Source organism: Camelus ferus, chromosome 34 (genome assembly GCF_009834535.1).
Source record: "Camelus ferus isolate YT-003-E chromosome 34, BCGSAC_Cfer_1.0, whole genome shotgun sequence".
Taxonomy (NCBI): Eukaryota; Metazoa; Chordata; class Mammalia; order Artiodactyla; family Camelidae; genus Camelus; species Camelus ferus.
Genome location: NC_045729.1, coordinates 20826015 through 20840851, shown reverse-complemented (window position 1 = coordinate 20840851; position 14837 = coordinate 20826015). Strand labels below are relative to the sequence as shown.

Sequence of the window (14837 nt, the reverse complement as noted above, 5' to 3'; positions counted from 1 at the left end):
CTCCCTGCGAGGGGGCTGGGCCGGCTTGGCCTCCATCCCTGAGGAGTGATGGCACCGGGGGTCCTGGTGGGCAGGGTAGGCTGCCCACGGAGGGGTCTTGCCCCGTAGCCACTGGGATTCTGTGTCACCTCCCCCCACCTCCCACAGGCCCCCGTGGCTGGGGTGGGTCTGGGGTGACGCTCGGTGTGGACAGTGCCTGGGCCACAGTCCCTGCTGTCCTCAGGCTGCTCCCCGCACCTCCCCCTCTGCTCCGGAGCCTCAGGCTGCAAGACCTGGGAGGGGTGGGGGCACAGGCAGGGTGACAAGTCCGGTCTCGGTGTGACAGGATCGAGGGTCCTGCTCGGGGCAGGTGGTCTCCCCAGTGGGGTCCTGAAGGGAGGCCGGGGGGGGCCAAGAGGGGTGCACTCGAGGCCAGGGCCAGCAGAGGAGGCACGGGGCTGGGGCTGCTGGGCCTGGGGGAGCCAGGGGCTGGCGTGCACCCGGGCAGGGCTCGGGGGCAGGACAGGCGGCCCCACCGCCCTCTGCCTCCAGATCTGAGGACAGTCAGCACAGATGGACCCCCGACCCTCCTGCCCACACCGGCCAGAGAGCGGCGGGTGGGGCCCCCGGGGCAGGCCGGTTCCCCAGCGCTGGCGCAGCACCCCAGCCCCACGGGCCCCGGGAGAGAACGGACCTCTGGGCTTCCTGTTACTGTCCTGCCGCAGCCCCCGCAAGGGAGCGTCTCTCGGTCCTCAGTTCCCTGTTCCCCTCGCTGGATTTCTAACCAGGTCAGATCCACCCCGACAACACCCACGAAAATCCCACGGCCTTGGTTCCAACCGGTGTCCAGGGCTCCAGCAGCCTCTCCACTCTCCTGATCAGAACCGGGAGCCCACAGCCAGCACCTCTGGCTCCGCCCTGGGGGGGCCACAGAAACCAGGCTGAGGAGCCGCGGGGGCCGGGGAGGGAGCCCACAGCAGTACCCCCGCCCGGTCGACCTGCCTGTGTGTCTGGAAGTCTTTGATGCCCTTCATCTCTGTGCTTCTGTCGCCTGTGTACCTACTTGAAATTCTGTTTTCTCTCCTTAGAAGGAGGCTGTGCTCCCCCAGAGGAGGGTGCAGAGTGGGTGGGGGTGCTCGGGCTTTGTAACTAGGCTGTCGGTTCCACCGAGCTTGGGAAGGGGGAAGAAAGAAGAAACAGCTCACACGGAAGCTCAGCTGCGCATCCAGCGCTGGGAAGCTGGTGCCGCAGGGGCACCTGCCTCTGACATAAAAAGCAAAGACTGAGCTTGCAGTCTGAGCTCCGGCCTGGGTTCAGGGCCGTCCCGGCCTGCTGCAGCTGCTAAAGCTCCAGTGATCAGTGACCAGGGCGGGGGCAGCACAGCCCAGGGTGGGCTTCCTCAGGAAGCGCCACCCACCGCCCCCCGGACTTCCGGGGCGCAGGGACTTCACCCACTCTCTGGTCCTTCTGAAAACCCGCACGTGGCCCACTTCTGAAATGCGTAGTGGCAGCCGTTTCGAAAGGCTGCTCCAAGGAGGCCGCCAAGTCACAGTGGTCGCCACTCCATCACCTTAGCCAGAGCGGGCGAGTCCCGGACTCTGGTGGCAGGCGTGGCCACCGGCCACACAACCTGCTGCAGGGAAGCGGTTGTGGCCTACTTCTAAAGCACCTCACAGGTAGCCCTGCCGAGTGATGGGAAAGCCAACTGTCAGTAGGGAACCCAGCCGAACCTCTTACTGGGGCCGTGAACTCAAGCTCAAGGCTGGCCAGCAGCCACAGACGCCTGGTGATGGGGGGCACTGCCCTCCCAGCCCCTCCTTTCCCTGAGGCCTCACCAAGGCGCCTGGGGTGCCCTGTGCAAACCCCACTCAGATTGAGGCTGGAGACGGCACCCTCAGGACGTTTAACAGGAAGGGGCCCTCGGTCCGGTTCTCTCCCGCGGCTCACCAGACAGTCAAAGTCACAGTGAATCGCCCCCCACAGGAAAGCTCAGGGACGGAAGAGTCACACCAGCACCGACAGCTCACAGACCAGGCAGGCAAGGCACAGGCGGACCCGGGGCGGCATGCACGGGGAGCTGGGCTGGGTCGGGTGCGAGTGGGGTGTCAGAGGCGGTCACAAGCCGAGAGCGTGGTTTGGAGCCCGGTCTTACCATAAAGGGAGAACATTGGGTATGTTCAGCTGGCTTTAAAGAAAGGCAGACAGAGATAAGCTGTAATGAGTCTCCGACGAAGACGCCCGGCCCCCGAGGTCTGGGAAACACAGGAGCAACATGGTGGCGGGAGAGGCGGAGCAGGCGGCAGGGGCTGCGCACAGCGGGCCTCCCACCCGCAGGGCTTCGGGGCCTTCTCCTACCGGGACCACCTCTGGCCACGGACTAACTACCTCACAGCCATGACAAATGAGGGCTTCTGAACCCTGAGGACGGAGGTTTTGTTGGTTTTTAACCAGCCGCGTGTCCTGAGATAGCCCCTGGGGGGCGGCATGGCCTGCACTGGCCCAGCCTTGCCAGCTCAGGGAGAGGGGCCTGGCCTCCGCCCAGGGCTGGTCTTTTTGGCAGTGGCCCCCTCTGACACATTCAGGGGAAGACAGTGGTTTAGTTACCACCGAGGACGAGCCACAGAGGTGGTCCTCAGGCCACCTGAGGGTGGGTCCAGTCCCCACGCTGAGGCCCGGGGGAGCCAGGCCTGCTGGGCTCCCAGCCCACAGTGGGGAGAGCTCCAGCCACAGCACGAGATAGCAAGTGTGGACTGTTTTTGAAATTTGAAAGACCTGCACACAATTTAGGATGTTATGATTAACACCCGGAGAAGCTGTTCTCACGGACCTGAGTGCTGGGTGGCTTGGGGGCAGGCGTCGAGGAGCCGGGTGCAGGGGGACGCCCTGCAGCCCCGAGCCTGTGCCCGGGAAGCGGCCCTGCCCGCTGGCCCCGCACAGAGCTCGGCCCCGGATGGCCCCGGCCCCGAGTGCTAACTCGTTCTAGGTCAGGACTTCACTCTCCCCTCCACTCTCAGAGGGTTGCTCTTGTGTTTCTGTGTTTAAGGAACAAACAAGGAGAACAGGTCATGGGGTTTTTGAAGGACGGAAATGTGCACAGTAGACATTTGCCAGCAGACTGAAAATACACCTTTGGTAACAGATTTCTCAGCAACTTCCTCTGTTTTCCCGCAGCAGGTTGCAGGTGTCCTCTCTTGGGAATGGTGGAGATGCAGGGTGAGGCAAGGGGAGGGTCGGGACACCTCTCTGGCCACTTATGGAATACGTTCTAGATCTGTCTCTGCCTCCTGGGGGTCACCAGCTGCCAGGTGGACCCTCGTGCCTGGAGGGTGTGGGGTCTCTGGGGTTTGGCTAGCAGGCCGAGATAGAACACGGAGACACACACACACGCACGCATGCACACGGAGGAAGTTCCAGGCTGGGAGAGTGCTTGTGCCCCGTGCAGACACGTGAGGAGCTCCAGGTTTCTGGGACATCAGCCGGGAGGGGCATGAGGGTGGCCAGAGGTGCGTCTACACCAGCTTTGGTGCTGGGGCGCAGGGCAGCGGGCCCCAAGGGCTTGGTCCCTCACCCCTCTTAGATCCACCCTGGAAACCATCAACGCTGCCATTACTGCCATGAGCCCTGGGCACATGCTCCAAGGTCTTCTGGATCAACCCCATCCTGAATGAGACCAGGATAGAGGTGATTAGAGGACCCACTTGGGTCATCTGGCCTAGCTAAATTAACCCCCGGCCATTAAACAATGAAAACTGCTTATTTTATTTTACTTCTTAAACACTCAGAAGCCTTCCTTTGGGATTTTTAAATGTCTCAGTTGGACAGGGAGTCAGGAGGCGCCCTGCAGGCCGTGGTGGGAGGGAGGATGGGGGCCTCTGGGGTTCCTGTGTGGTGTCCCCCAGCCCAGGGCTCAGTGGCTCTCCAGAGAGCCTCACTTTGGGAGAATCTGGACACTCCTGGGTTGGTTTTCTTCTTGGGCCTTAAGCCCCCTCTTCAGAGGGTGCCCGTGCAGGGCTGCCTGTCAGCCTCTTGCAGGAATCTGTTCTTACGTGAGGAGCTACACTTAGAAGATCCACGGTCCCCGAAGTAACTCAGCACCAGAAAAAGCCAGACAGCAACCCGGAGTGATTTCTAAGTGGGCCAACGTGAAGAGGCCCGCCCCACAGCCCTGCCCTCGGAGAACCCCGTCTGCTGACACCCCCAGGTACCCTGGGTGGCCGTCCGTCGTTGGCGTCCTTGCCTGCTGCTTGGCGTCCCCTGAGCTAGGAGGGAGACAGGGCAGCTGCACCTTTGGCCCAGAGACGGTTCTGGGACCCCCAGAACCGGGGTTTGAGGAACCCCTGAGCATTAGTCAGTTCTACTTTTGGAGCCAAATCCAGGCTCAGTCGGGAGCCTGGGGAATTCACGTGCCGTCCACCTCCGACCCTTTCTCGGACCTGCTCCCAGGGCCCCCGAGCAGCTTACGGTTTCTCACCTGCCGTCTTCCTGGGGAGGAAGGGGCGTAAGGACCCCTGTGCACGCGGGCACCCTCCCGCACCCCCCGCAGCGAGCGAGGGACGTTGCCGTGCCCCCATCGTGGCGCTCGGTGGAGGTAGATCCAGCGCCGTGTCCGATACGGTGAGCGTGGAGCCCATTCTGTGCTGCCAACCCTTTCACCCTTGTTTTCTAAGGATCTGGTCACTTTGAGGGGTTGAGGATGTGCAGACAGCTAATTTGTCCATGCAGTTGGTAGAAACGGAACGAGGCTGCTCTGCCTCTGAGAGGCAGCGGGGAGCGTTTTCAGAGTCCACGCTGGTGGCTCCGGCTGACAGGCCATGGGCAGCTGCGGGGACGGCCCTCCTCCCGCACTGGGCGCACAGCCGCAGCGCACCCTGCGGTACAACCGGCGAAGACCAGCGCGGCTCCGGGCAGGCCAGCGGACGTTGTCTGCAGAACTGCCTCCCTGAACCCAGCTCAGGACCTGAGGAGAAGCCTCCCCTCAGTGGATAGAGGCTTTGCTTCCAGAACTTACTCACGGCTCCTCTTCACTGGGGTCCCCTCCCCAGACCTCGTGGAGGAGGGGACACCGGCAGCCGGAGAGAGGGTCCTCCAAGATGGAGTGGGTCTTCCCAGGAGGACAGATGTGAGAACCGGTGGGATTTCCCAGCGGTTAACACGACGGGGTCTCTCTGGAGAACTGAAGTTGTTGGAAAGCAGCTCCTCACCACGTGAAGAAGGGCCTACGTCCTCCTTCGCTTCTCCCTCTTCCTCCTTCCTCCTCTTCTTCCCCCTCCTCCTCCTTGTCCTTCTTGTGTAGCCAGGAGGCTAGGACCACTGGGGATGGAGGGCCAGGTAGCCCTCGAGAGGTGGACGTCGAGGCTGGAATACCCCAGCGAGTTGTCTTCCAGGACCATTCTCCCGTGGTCAGGAGGTCAGAGAGAATTCTGGAGCAACATAAGCCACTGCTGTGCCTCCTAGACGCGCTGGCTTTGTGGAGCAGATGTCCCCGACTCCCTCCAGGGAAGGCCGAGTGGTGCACAGCTCCACAGACTAGGGCGCCCGGCCCCACGGCTGCCCTGAGACAGTGGCGGCAACGTCAGGACGCTGAAACTCCGTCTCCCTCTGAACCACGAGTCAAGATCAACATCACGGGAGTGAGTCTTGGCTGCCCTCCTACAGAAACTTCCCTTTTTTTTTAAAAGAAAAATCTTGTCCAGAACCTAGGGAGTGGATCTGATTTAAATTCCATTCCAAATCACCTGAAGATCTGAGTCCAGCCGACGCCCCCCCGGACTACCCCCCACCCAAGCTCTGCTTCTCTGCTTTGACTGTCTCTAAGCTCATCTCAATTTGATCTGCAAGACAGGATGGCGAGTCCAGCGGTGAGCACGTCCTGGTACCGTGGGGAGACCCCGGCGGACCTGGGGTGGAGGGTAAGCACCGGCAGGTGCCCGTGGAGAGCTGGGAATGGCCGAGTCGGCGGCGTCCAGAGACGCCTGGCAGCACGGCCGGCAGCCAGCATGTGCACTTTTCCTCTTAGCTCTCCTTCCCAGCAGGAGAAACGGGTGCCCCGGGGACAGGAGTGCGGTCCTGTGGCTGCGCAGGGGCTGGGAGATGCCACATCTCAGCACCCCAGGGGTGGCTGTGGGAAAGGGGCTTTAAGGAGCCCAAAGTAAAATCTGCTTTAAATGGCGTGGGTTTTAAGGTCGCAGGAAGCGCTTCCTCGCGCGAGAGACGCAAGGTTGCAATAAGCACAGTCAACTGGGATCCATTCGCTCAGAGGGCGGGGCCCCTGGCCTTCAGATTCCGGGGCAAGTTGGGGGGGGGGTCAAGTGCAAACTTCTTCACTGACCATGTTGGCCTGGTATGAACGGGGAGGGGGGCCTGAGTCTGTGCAGGAGGAGGGCTGGAGAGGAAGGTGGGGGTGAGGAGGGGGGAGAGCTGGACGAGGAAGGGGGGGTGAGGAGGGGGGAGCTGGACGAGGAAGGTGGGGGTGAGGAGGGGGGAGAGCTGGACGAGGAAGGTGGGGGTGAGGAGGGGGGAGAGCTGGACGAGGAAGGTGGGGGTGAGGAGGGGGGAGAGCTGGACGAGGAAGGTGGGGGTGAGGAGGGGGGAGAGCTGGACGAGGAAGGTGGGGGTGAGGAGGGGGAGGGGGAGAGCTGGACGAGGAAGGTGGGGGTGAGGAGGGGGGGGAGCTGGACGAGGAAGGTGGGGGTGAGGAGGGGGGAGAGCTGGACGAGGAAGGTGGGGTGAGGAGGGGGAGGGGGAGAGCTGGACGAGGAAGGAGGGGGTGAGGAGGGGGAGGGGAGAGCTGGACGAGGAAGGTGGGGGTGAGGAGGGGGGAGCTGGACGAGGAACATGGGGGTGGGGGGGAGAGCTGGACGAGGAAGGTGGGGGTGAGGAGGGGGGAGATGGGGCAGAAAAGGGCCGAGGGCCAGGCGAGGTCACCCCAAAGGTGCGAAGCTGGAAGGTGGGAGTGCAGCCCCTCCCCAGGCCCCCGTGTTGGAAGCCCCGGCATGCACCTGTGCTTCCAAAGCAAAACTCAAGCCAGAAGCGGAAGGAGGCTCTAGCCAGGAAGGAGAACCTTTGTGGTCACAGGCACCCCGGTGAAACGTCCCTTCAGAAGGTCCCTGGAAGGGGTCGGGAGGGCAGGTGCCGAGCAGGGGGGGCTCTCTCCGTGCCTGTGGCTGAGCTGAGACGTGGGCAGCCCGGCTTCCATCTCAGGAGTCACTACGTGATTCCCCTGTAGCTCGGTGGCCCCCGGGTGCTGTGACCTGCCAGAAGCTCGCACCCAACAGGACGGATTACCAGGATGGATAACAAAATCGCCAGGGTGGTTCCTTGGGACAATCTTCCTTGGGAAGGACAGTCATTCAAACAAATAACAAACAAAGAAACTCGTGAAGAATAAATGAATGGAATCAGCTCGTCAGGCGTGCTAACAGCATCAGAGAATCACTCCACACGGGGGGAGACGGGGGGACAAGTGAGCCTGAAGGACGGAGAAAAGGAGACAGCAAGACAGAGACTCAAGGGAACGGACAAACAAAAGCAGACGGCTCTCGGGGAAGAGCGAACGCTTTCTGGGGCCTTGCTGGCGGGTCTGAGCCCGCTGAGACCAGTGCTCCCACCTCCCCCACGACTCAGGGGACGTCCGAGGTCCCTCGGCTCAGATGCCCTCTGCAAACCTCCCCGGCATCTCGCTCAGCTGGGAACAAGGGAGGGCCCAGCTGCCCAACCAGGGTTCCCCCGACCTCAGACGTCCCCCCCGGACAGTCAGGTAGACGCGCCCACCTGCGCCCGGACCTCCTCACACAAACGTGCCCCCCCCCCCCCAGCTGACACCAACTCCGTCCTCCTGCCTCTCGGCCTAACCGCACGGCACCCCGGGCACCCTTCTCGCGAGCCCACGTCCAGTCTGTCGGGAGGCGCTGTCAGGCCTCCTGTCACTTCAGGCTGGGAACCTGACCGTTTCCACCACTTCTGCAGCAGCGCCCGCCCTCCCACCCGGAGGACTATGTTCCCCTTCCACGTGGTGTCCCGGCTTCCGCCCTTGACTCAAGTGGACGGCAAAGTGGTCCCCTGGTCACGGGGCACCTCTTCTGAAAAGGCCGGTGTCTCCCCTTCCTGCTCAGGTTAAGGCCCAAATCGGGTGCCCTCCCTGGTCCCCCATCTCCCCTCTGCCCTGTTCGTCCCCCCAGAGCTCCTCCCGGGGTGTCTTCCAGGGCAACGCCTCCCTTCCTCCACGCCTCTGCTTTGTTCAAAGTCACCTTCACAGATGCTCAGCACCCGCCGGCTCTGCTCCCAGCTGCTCCGACATCCCCCTACTTGACGGCGTTTTCCCCGAAGCGCTCAGCGGCTCCTCCCGGGCGGCAGGACCTCCCTGTTGTCTGTGCTCCTGTCAGGCTGTCCCCCTGCCTGAGTTTGCCAGCTGGCGCTCCGGGATGGGCTTGTCCCCTCCATGATGGGTCCCAGTGCCCGGCTCACAGAGCGGGGGTCTGACTGCGCTGGAGGAACACACAATGTTCCGGGAACCCCTGGGGAGTCCACTTCCTGGGGGGCACCAGAGCCTGGCAAAGGCGGGAGCGAGGGAGGCGTTTCAGGGGAGAGGCGTTTGAAGGTGGCAAACGTTTGCAGGGCAGGCGCATTCGGCAGGTGTGACAGCATCAGAGGTGAGGGAAAGGCCTCGCGGCTCCCTCTGAGGCCGGGACAGGCGCGGCTGCTTGCGAGAGGAGGCCTTGCAACGACAGTAGGACTGGAGAGCGCGGGGAGGCCTGGGAGCGCCCTGGGCCTGACCTTGTCCTTGCGCCAGGGAGCGTCCAGACCCCCACGTTGCGGGCGGCCTGAAGTCAGAGCCGCACGGCGGAGGGTCCTGCCTCAGCTGAAGCATCGCTGCTCACACAACTTGTCCGCACCATCTGGCTGCCCTCGGGCGCAGGGCCACGTCCACTCTTGTGGGCAGGCCCGTAGAGCCTGAGTTCCGGGCAGTGGTCAGCGGGCCTGCTTCAATCTGGTTGGATCCGTCGGCTAAGAGTCCAGGTGCACCCCGGACGAGGGCTGGGCCGTCTGCGGGCGTCAGCGGTAAGGCGGTGTGACTGGCTGGAGACCAGCTGCTCCACTGTCGTCAGCAGGGGTTTGGAAGGAACGCCCTTTGCTCGGGTGCTTTACAGCTGGCAGTGGGGTTTGTGAACAGAGGCCCCCGGCGCTGTCGCCCTCCACGCTCCCCAGACCGAGGAGGGCAGCAGGCCTCGAGCACGTCCACAGGCCTGTCCAGCCTGTCCTCCTCTCCTGCCTTGGGTGGCGACACGTGTGTCCCCTCCGCCCAGAAGCCGTTGCCTGTGTGGGAGGGAGGGAGGGCCAGCGGAGCTGAGAGGCGGTCTCAGGGCACGTCCTCTGCGCTCTGTCACACTCACTGTCCCCGTGTTCTCACACACAGCCCGTCGGCGCGACTCTGCTCCAGCTCCTTAGTCTGGACACTGAAGAGCATCCCGGCGTGGGCGAGGGAGGGTGGGGGGAGCTGGAGGGGCTTCAAACCGTCAGGGGGCTGGTAGCTTTTTGTTTAGAAAATTAAGAAGCCTCCTGCGGTTATTTAAAATACAAACTGCCGAATGCGAGGGCTGAACAAATCCTGGCCGGTGGGAGCCACGGGAGGGGGACACGGGAGACGTGTCAGTAAGACAGCATCGGGGACAGAAGAGGCTGGACAGCGGCCCAGGGGGGGCTGGACCACACCAGGGGGCCTGGGGTCCAGCTGGGAGGCGGGGAGAGGCACTGCCACCCCAGCCTCACCTGCGGCTTCGGCAAACGGGTTGAGAATTCTGGTCTGTGCAACTCACAGGGTAATTAGGGGCCACATGAGCCAGATTCAGCCCAGGCGAGCTGAACAGAAGCCGCTGTACAAACGGCGAGACAAGTCTGCGAGACGAGTCCCCGGGCTTCTCTTGTCCTGCACCCCGCCCCTACCAACAGCCACGTTCTGGGGTAGAAACTTCATCCTCTAGAAATTGTTTCCTTGTCTTGGTTCTTCTTTAAAGACAGTTTGCAAGTAAACAGCAGGTTGAGTGATGGCACGGGCCTGGCCGACAGTGAGAGCCCCGAAGGCCCCCCGACTGAGAGGTCCCCCGCCCTGGGGAGCAGCTGCCGTCACCCTCCTCCACCTCCCTGCCATCATCTCTCTGGCGTTGATGCTCTTGGGGACCCTCGCTGCGCTCCCCCTGGACGTGGGGCTCACCCCTGCCCGACCCTGCCTCTCTCGCGGGTGCTCCTCAGGCCGGAAGGATACGTGCGTGTAGCTCAGGGGCCTGACAGTGCCTGGGAAACAGCCTGGGGCTCGTGCAGCCACACAGCAGGGGGCGGAGTAGGGTGAGGGCAGGGAGACATGGAGCACGAGGCCGAAGCTTGTTTTTTTTTGCGCTCTGATGATTTACTGAGATGTCAAGGGAGAGTGTACACACACACACACACACACACACACACACACAAATACACACACACCCCACAAGACAGAGACCACCTGGAGGCAGGGGGCAATCGGATCTGAGCTACAGGGTGAGCTGGGACGGGGAGCCTCCTCCCAGTGTCCGTCTGCTGGAGGGGAGCAGACGGGGCTTCTGATCAGGGGAATCAAGGGAGAAAATACCGTCAGTTCAACTAATCGACAGCAAAATACAGGTGAAGGGGGAGGGGTGGGTGAGGACGCTGGGGAGATGGCAGGGGTCGGGGCAGCTGTGAACCAACGCCTCAGATCTGTTATTCAATGGTTCAGTGCATCAGAGTGTGCAAACATCACCAAGTCTCTTAACCAAGAAAAATGGCGGCAAAAAACTCAACAACACATGTTAAGGACCAACCGCGAGAGGGTTTGCCTACAGGTAAAGAGAGAAGGGTTAACATGCCAGGTAACAGAGTCGAGTGCAGGGCTGGGAGGGGCTGTATAGGAGGAGGCAGCTCCCAGGGCCAGTGCAGGAGGCCTCGGAGTGGGTATGGGGCTCTGCCTGAGACCAGGAGCCGGGGCAGTGTGGAGAGGGCTGGGGACAGGAGGGCCAGGCAGGGGCGAGGCCGCTTCTCTGGGCAGGTACAGGTGGGAGTGGGGACAGCCTGGAAAGGCCCTTGGGGGGCCACCCCACCACCCAGCTCTGGGGCCTCCTCGGAGGAGGGGCCGGGCGGCAGCGGCCCTTTCGGCGGCATCAGTACCCGGGCTGAGCGCGTGGGCCTGCTCCGACCCTGCGCTGCGTGTGAGGCCTCCTGCTGGGGATGGAGGTGGTGAGAAGGGCTGGGCCCCCGCCCCAGCGTCTGCCCAGGAGCTGTAAATGCCCCTCCAGCGTCTTCCTCCAGGGTCCCAGGGCTGCGTCCTCCTATACAGGGTGAGTCATGCCAGGCAGATCGTAAAGGGGGAGAGAAAAGGGTTCAGCAGTCAGAACTCAAAAGGAGAGGGTCCTAGCTCGTTCCAAAAGGTAAAAACATTACATAAAAAAATTCAAAATAAAGCAACAAGAAAATAACTTCTTTAAACCAATGTAAACAAACAAGAGTAACTCGGTGGAGGTCAGGAGCTGGGAGGGGGGCGGAGGAAGCGGGGGCAGCGAGCGGCGGAGCAGGCACGGCGTCGCGGGGGACGCCGGTACTTACGTTTACCTCGGTGATCGCTATATCAACAATGCTACCCACAACAATCAAGGCGTCAAATGTGTTCCATGCATCACAGAAATAGTGCTGCATGGGCGAGGAGCCGGGGTGGGGAGCGGAGGAGGACCGACAACGGAGAGAAACAAAACAAGAGGAGGAGGGAGATGAAAAAAAAAAAAAGCATGGAAGAAAGGAGAGGAGAGAAAAAAATGAGAAAAGAAAGAGGTTATGTGGGCGTACTGGACTCCTTCTTACCACTCACAGCTCTGGAGGCACAGACCTGGGCACCTGGCGCTGGCGGAGGCCTGACAAAAGCTGGGTTAGTGGGGGCCGCGGGCGGGCGCCCTGGAGGAGGGGGCCCCGGCCACACCCTGGCCCGGCCCCGCGGCGGGCAGACCGGGGACGGGGGGGCTCACTTTTCCCTAGGACGGCGCAGGTTCGAGAGGAAGCATGACTGGAGGGGGTAAAACAGGAAACCAAAACATAAACCAAAGGAGGAAAGAGAGGGGGTCACAGAGGAGGTGGAGAGGAGGGTCCTGGGCAGAGTCATACTCACATTCGTCTCACTGAGAATGACGTCAATTACGCTGCCAATTACGATGAGGAAGTCAAAGACATTCCAGGGGTCACTAAAGTAACCCTGCACAGGGAGGGGTGGCAGGGCGGGGATTGAAAAGCAGCGTTAGAGGGACAGGAACAGAGCTCGGCACCAAAGAACCGCCGTCAGGCGCCACCGCGGCCGCTGGAGCTCCAAGCGGGAGGGGAGACGTCCAACCCGGCCCTGCCATCCGGACCCTCCCTCCAAACCCATCCCCCTCACCGCCCTCCTGCGAGTGGCCCTTCCTGCTTCACAGGGCTGGACCACCGTGTCCTCCAGCATCTCCGTCAGGAGGGAGGGAGGGAACACAGGGCGTGGCGCTTAGAGGGGTGGTCTCGGAGGGTGGCCAGGCCCCTGCGCTCAGGGGTGACTCACGCTACGCTACGCCTGCAATAACTCGGGGCCGGGTCATTAGCACAGTGTCTACGACCAGGCGGGCTCGATGCAGAGGGCGTCAGGGCCACGCCTGCGCCTGGACGGGCACCCAGCCCCGGGTGTGCCCCATGCTTCCGGCAAGGGCTTTCCTGACGGAAAGGAGGCAGAGGTCAGGCCAGTCCTAAGGCCTGGTTGCGTGGGAGGTGACCCTAGACAGTGTCTCGGAAGCCCCTCCCCCAGGTCCTCCCCCCGCACCACCACGCTGACTCAGGGGCCTGCTGAAATGCCACCCAAGAGAATGAGTTCTCACAGCCTTCCTGCGGGCTGGGTGGGGGTCTCGGCGACAGGCACCCCAGGAAGGGTGTGGAGGAGGGATCCTGGCACCAGGGTTCTGATTCCACCCCTTTATCCTGCCCACGCAGACTTGGTTTATTTTACACCCTATTTGGGGAAGGGAACAGATGAGTATTTTGGAAGGCTGTCTGAAGTGCTTGGACAACTGGTTGACCAATTGTCCCATTCCCACGAGGGTTCCCGGAGTCCTGGGCGGGTGGACTCCCTGCGGAGGAGGGGGGGTTCCTGGGTGTGGACCATGTGCAGGGGTCAGAGAGCCCCACGCTGTGACCACACGGACACACACTTGGTGCAGGGGCCCCAGGAGCCAGGCCTCCACACTCCCTGTGGGTGGCCGGCGAGGGCCCAGCCCCGGAGCATTTGTCTTCTTTAAGAAAGGACATCTGCCCCTTCGGCTTTTCGAGGAATATTCTGCAGAGCGGGCAAGACAGGGCTGGGCTCCCAGGAGGAGGAATTCTGAGGTTGGCGGGGGGGTGACAAAGCACTCAGGGTCTCTCCCCAGCCCTGCCTTTTAATTTCTGGCTCTCGGGAGCCCGTGTGCCCCCAGGTCTCCCAGCCTGGCCCCCTCAGAGGGGTCACGAGACATGGTCCTGGGGCTGTAGCCTAGTGTGGGAGGCCAGGTCACAGGGACAGGGACTCAGCTCCCAGGAATTTCTGCCAAGAGAAAGGAGAAACCCCACCATGGAGACTCCGGGTAGCCAGACAGGGGAGCAGAGGTTGGCCAGGGTGGGGCTGAGGTGAGGGTCACTTGAAATCACGGCTTCCTGCTGGCTTCCAGAGTGCTTCTCTGAACATCCCAGAGCCTTTGCGGCTGAGGGAGCCCACTCTCCCAGTCAGGTCACGGGCTGAGAGCGGGAAACATCTGGCCCCCTCCGAGGTCCTCCCTCCTGCACCACAGGGCACACGGGGTGCCAATTCTGAGGGTGGGATGGGGGCAGAGAGTGAAGACCTCAAATGAACTACAACATGCGTGTGTTTTAAAGCCAGGGTGTGGAGAACCCTGGGGGGCTGCCTCGCCGTAGGAATGCCGCCTTTGTGGGTAGAGCTATTTCGGAAGGGAAGGCCGTGGGCCAAGGAAGAGAAAGGAGAGAAACAGGAGCCGGAGTGGAGTCCAGGAGCGCTCAGCATAGCCTAGAAAACGCGGTAATGGAACGTTATTTGGGTCTAGGGTTGGGAGAGAGAGGACGGATGGTCTCGGTGCTCCAGGGAGGAGGCGGCGTTGGACTTTGTTCGCCCACCAGAACCCTGAAATAAATGTTGAGTTGGCCTCGGTCTGCGACGTGGCTGGGGGGGAGGCAGGGAGGAAGGGGCAGGACAGACACAGAGGTTAGCCAGCCGGCGAGCCCAGGGAGGAGCCGGACCTCGAGGGACGCTTGCAGCCCCACCCTGCTTTACTGGTCCCCTGCCCTCGGGCTCCTCTGTGCTCGAGAAACAGGACAGCCAGCTCCTCTGGGACCGCCGCCTCCCCACCCTCCAGGGCCGGCCTCTGTCGGGCTGGCTGGCCCTGCAGCTGGGACGAGGCCCAGGCCTCACCGTGCCCCACGCAGGCTGTGCTGCTGGAGGCGTCTGGCGGAGCTCCCTGACAGTGGGACGCGGCCTGCGGGCCCAGGGCCAGGGCCTCCATGGGCCGGGCCAGAGGAGGTTTACACGTGGCCAAACAGGGCGGGGCTGACAGGGTCCCTTTAAGAGGCAGCTCCCCCTGACCGGTCCACCCCCTTCCTGCCCCTCTGTCCCATGAGTCCGCCCATCCTCCCAGCTGGACCATGACCTCCCCAAGTCCCTTCCTCCCGCCCGGTCCACACCCTCTCCCAGAAAAAGCTGACATCCTCCACGTAGGTCACAGGTTGTCGGGTCCCCAAGTGGACGGGGCCTGGGAGGAAGATGTTTCCTACACTCTCTGGAGTGCGAGAGCCCAGTGTCCCCTCTCTCT

The 14837-nt window shown here is 62.5% G+C and overlaps 1 protein-coding gene across 1 annotated transcript in view; it reads right to left on the bottom strand.

The window, feature by feature from the left end:
- Nucleotides 1-14837, bottom strand: part of CACNA1C (calcium voltage-gated channel subunit alpha1 C) — a 327004-nt gene that overhangs the window by 33151 nt on the left and 279016 nt on the right. Inside the window, 2 exon segments of the mRNA XM_032473339.1 lie at nucleotides 2132-2164; nucleotides 12137-12220. Of these exon segments, the coding sequence (XP_032329230.1) occupies nucleotides 2132-2164; nucleotides 12137-12220 (117 nt within the window).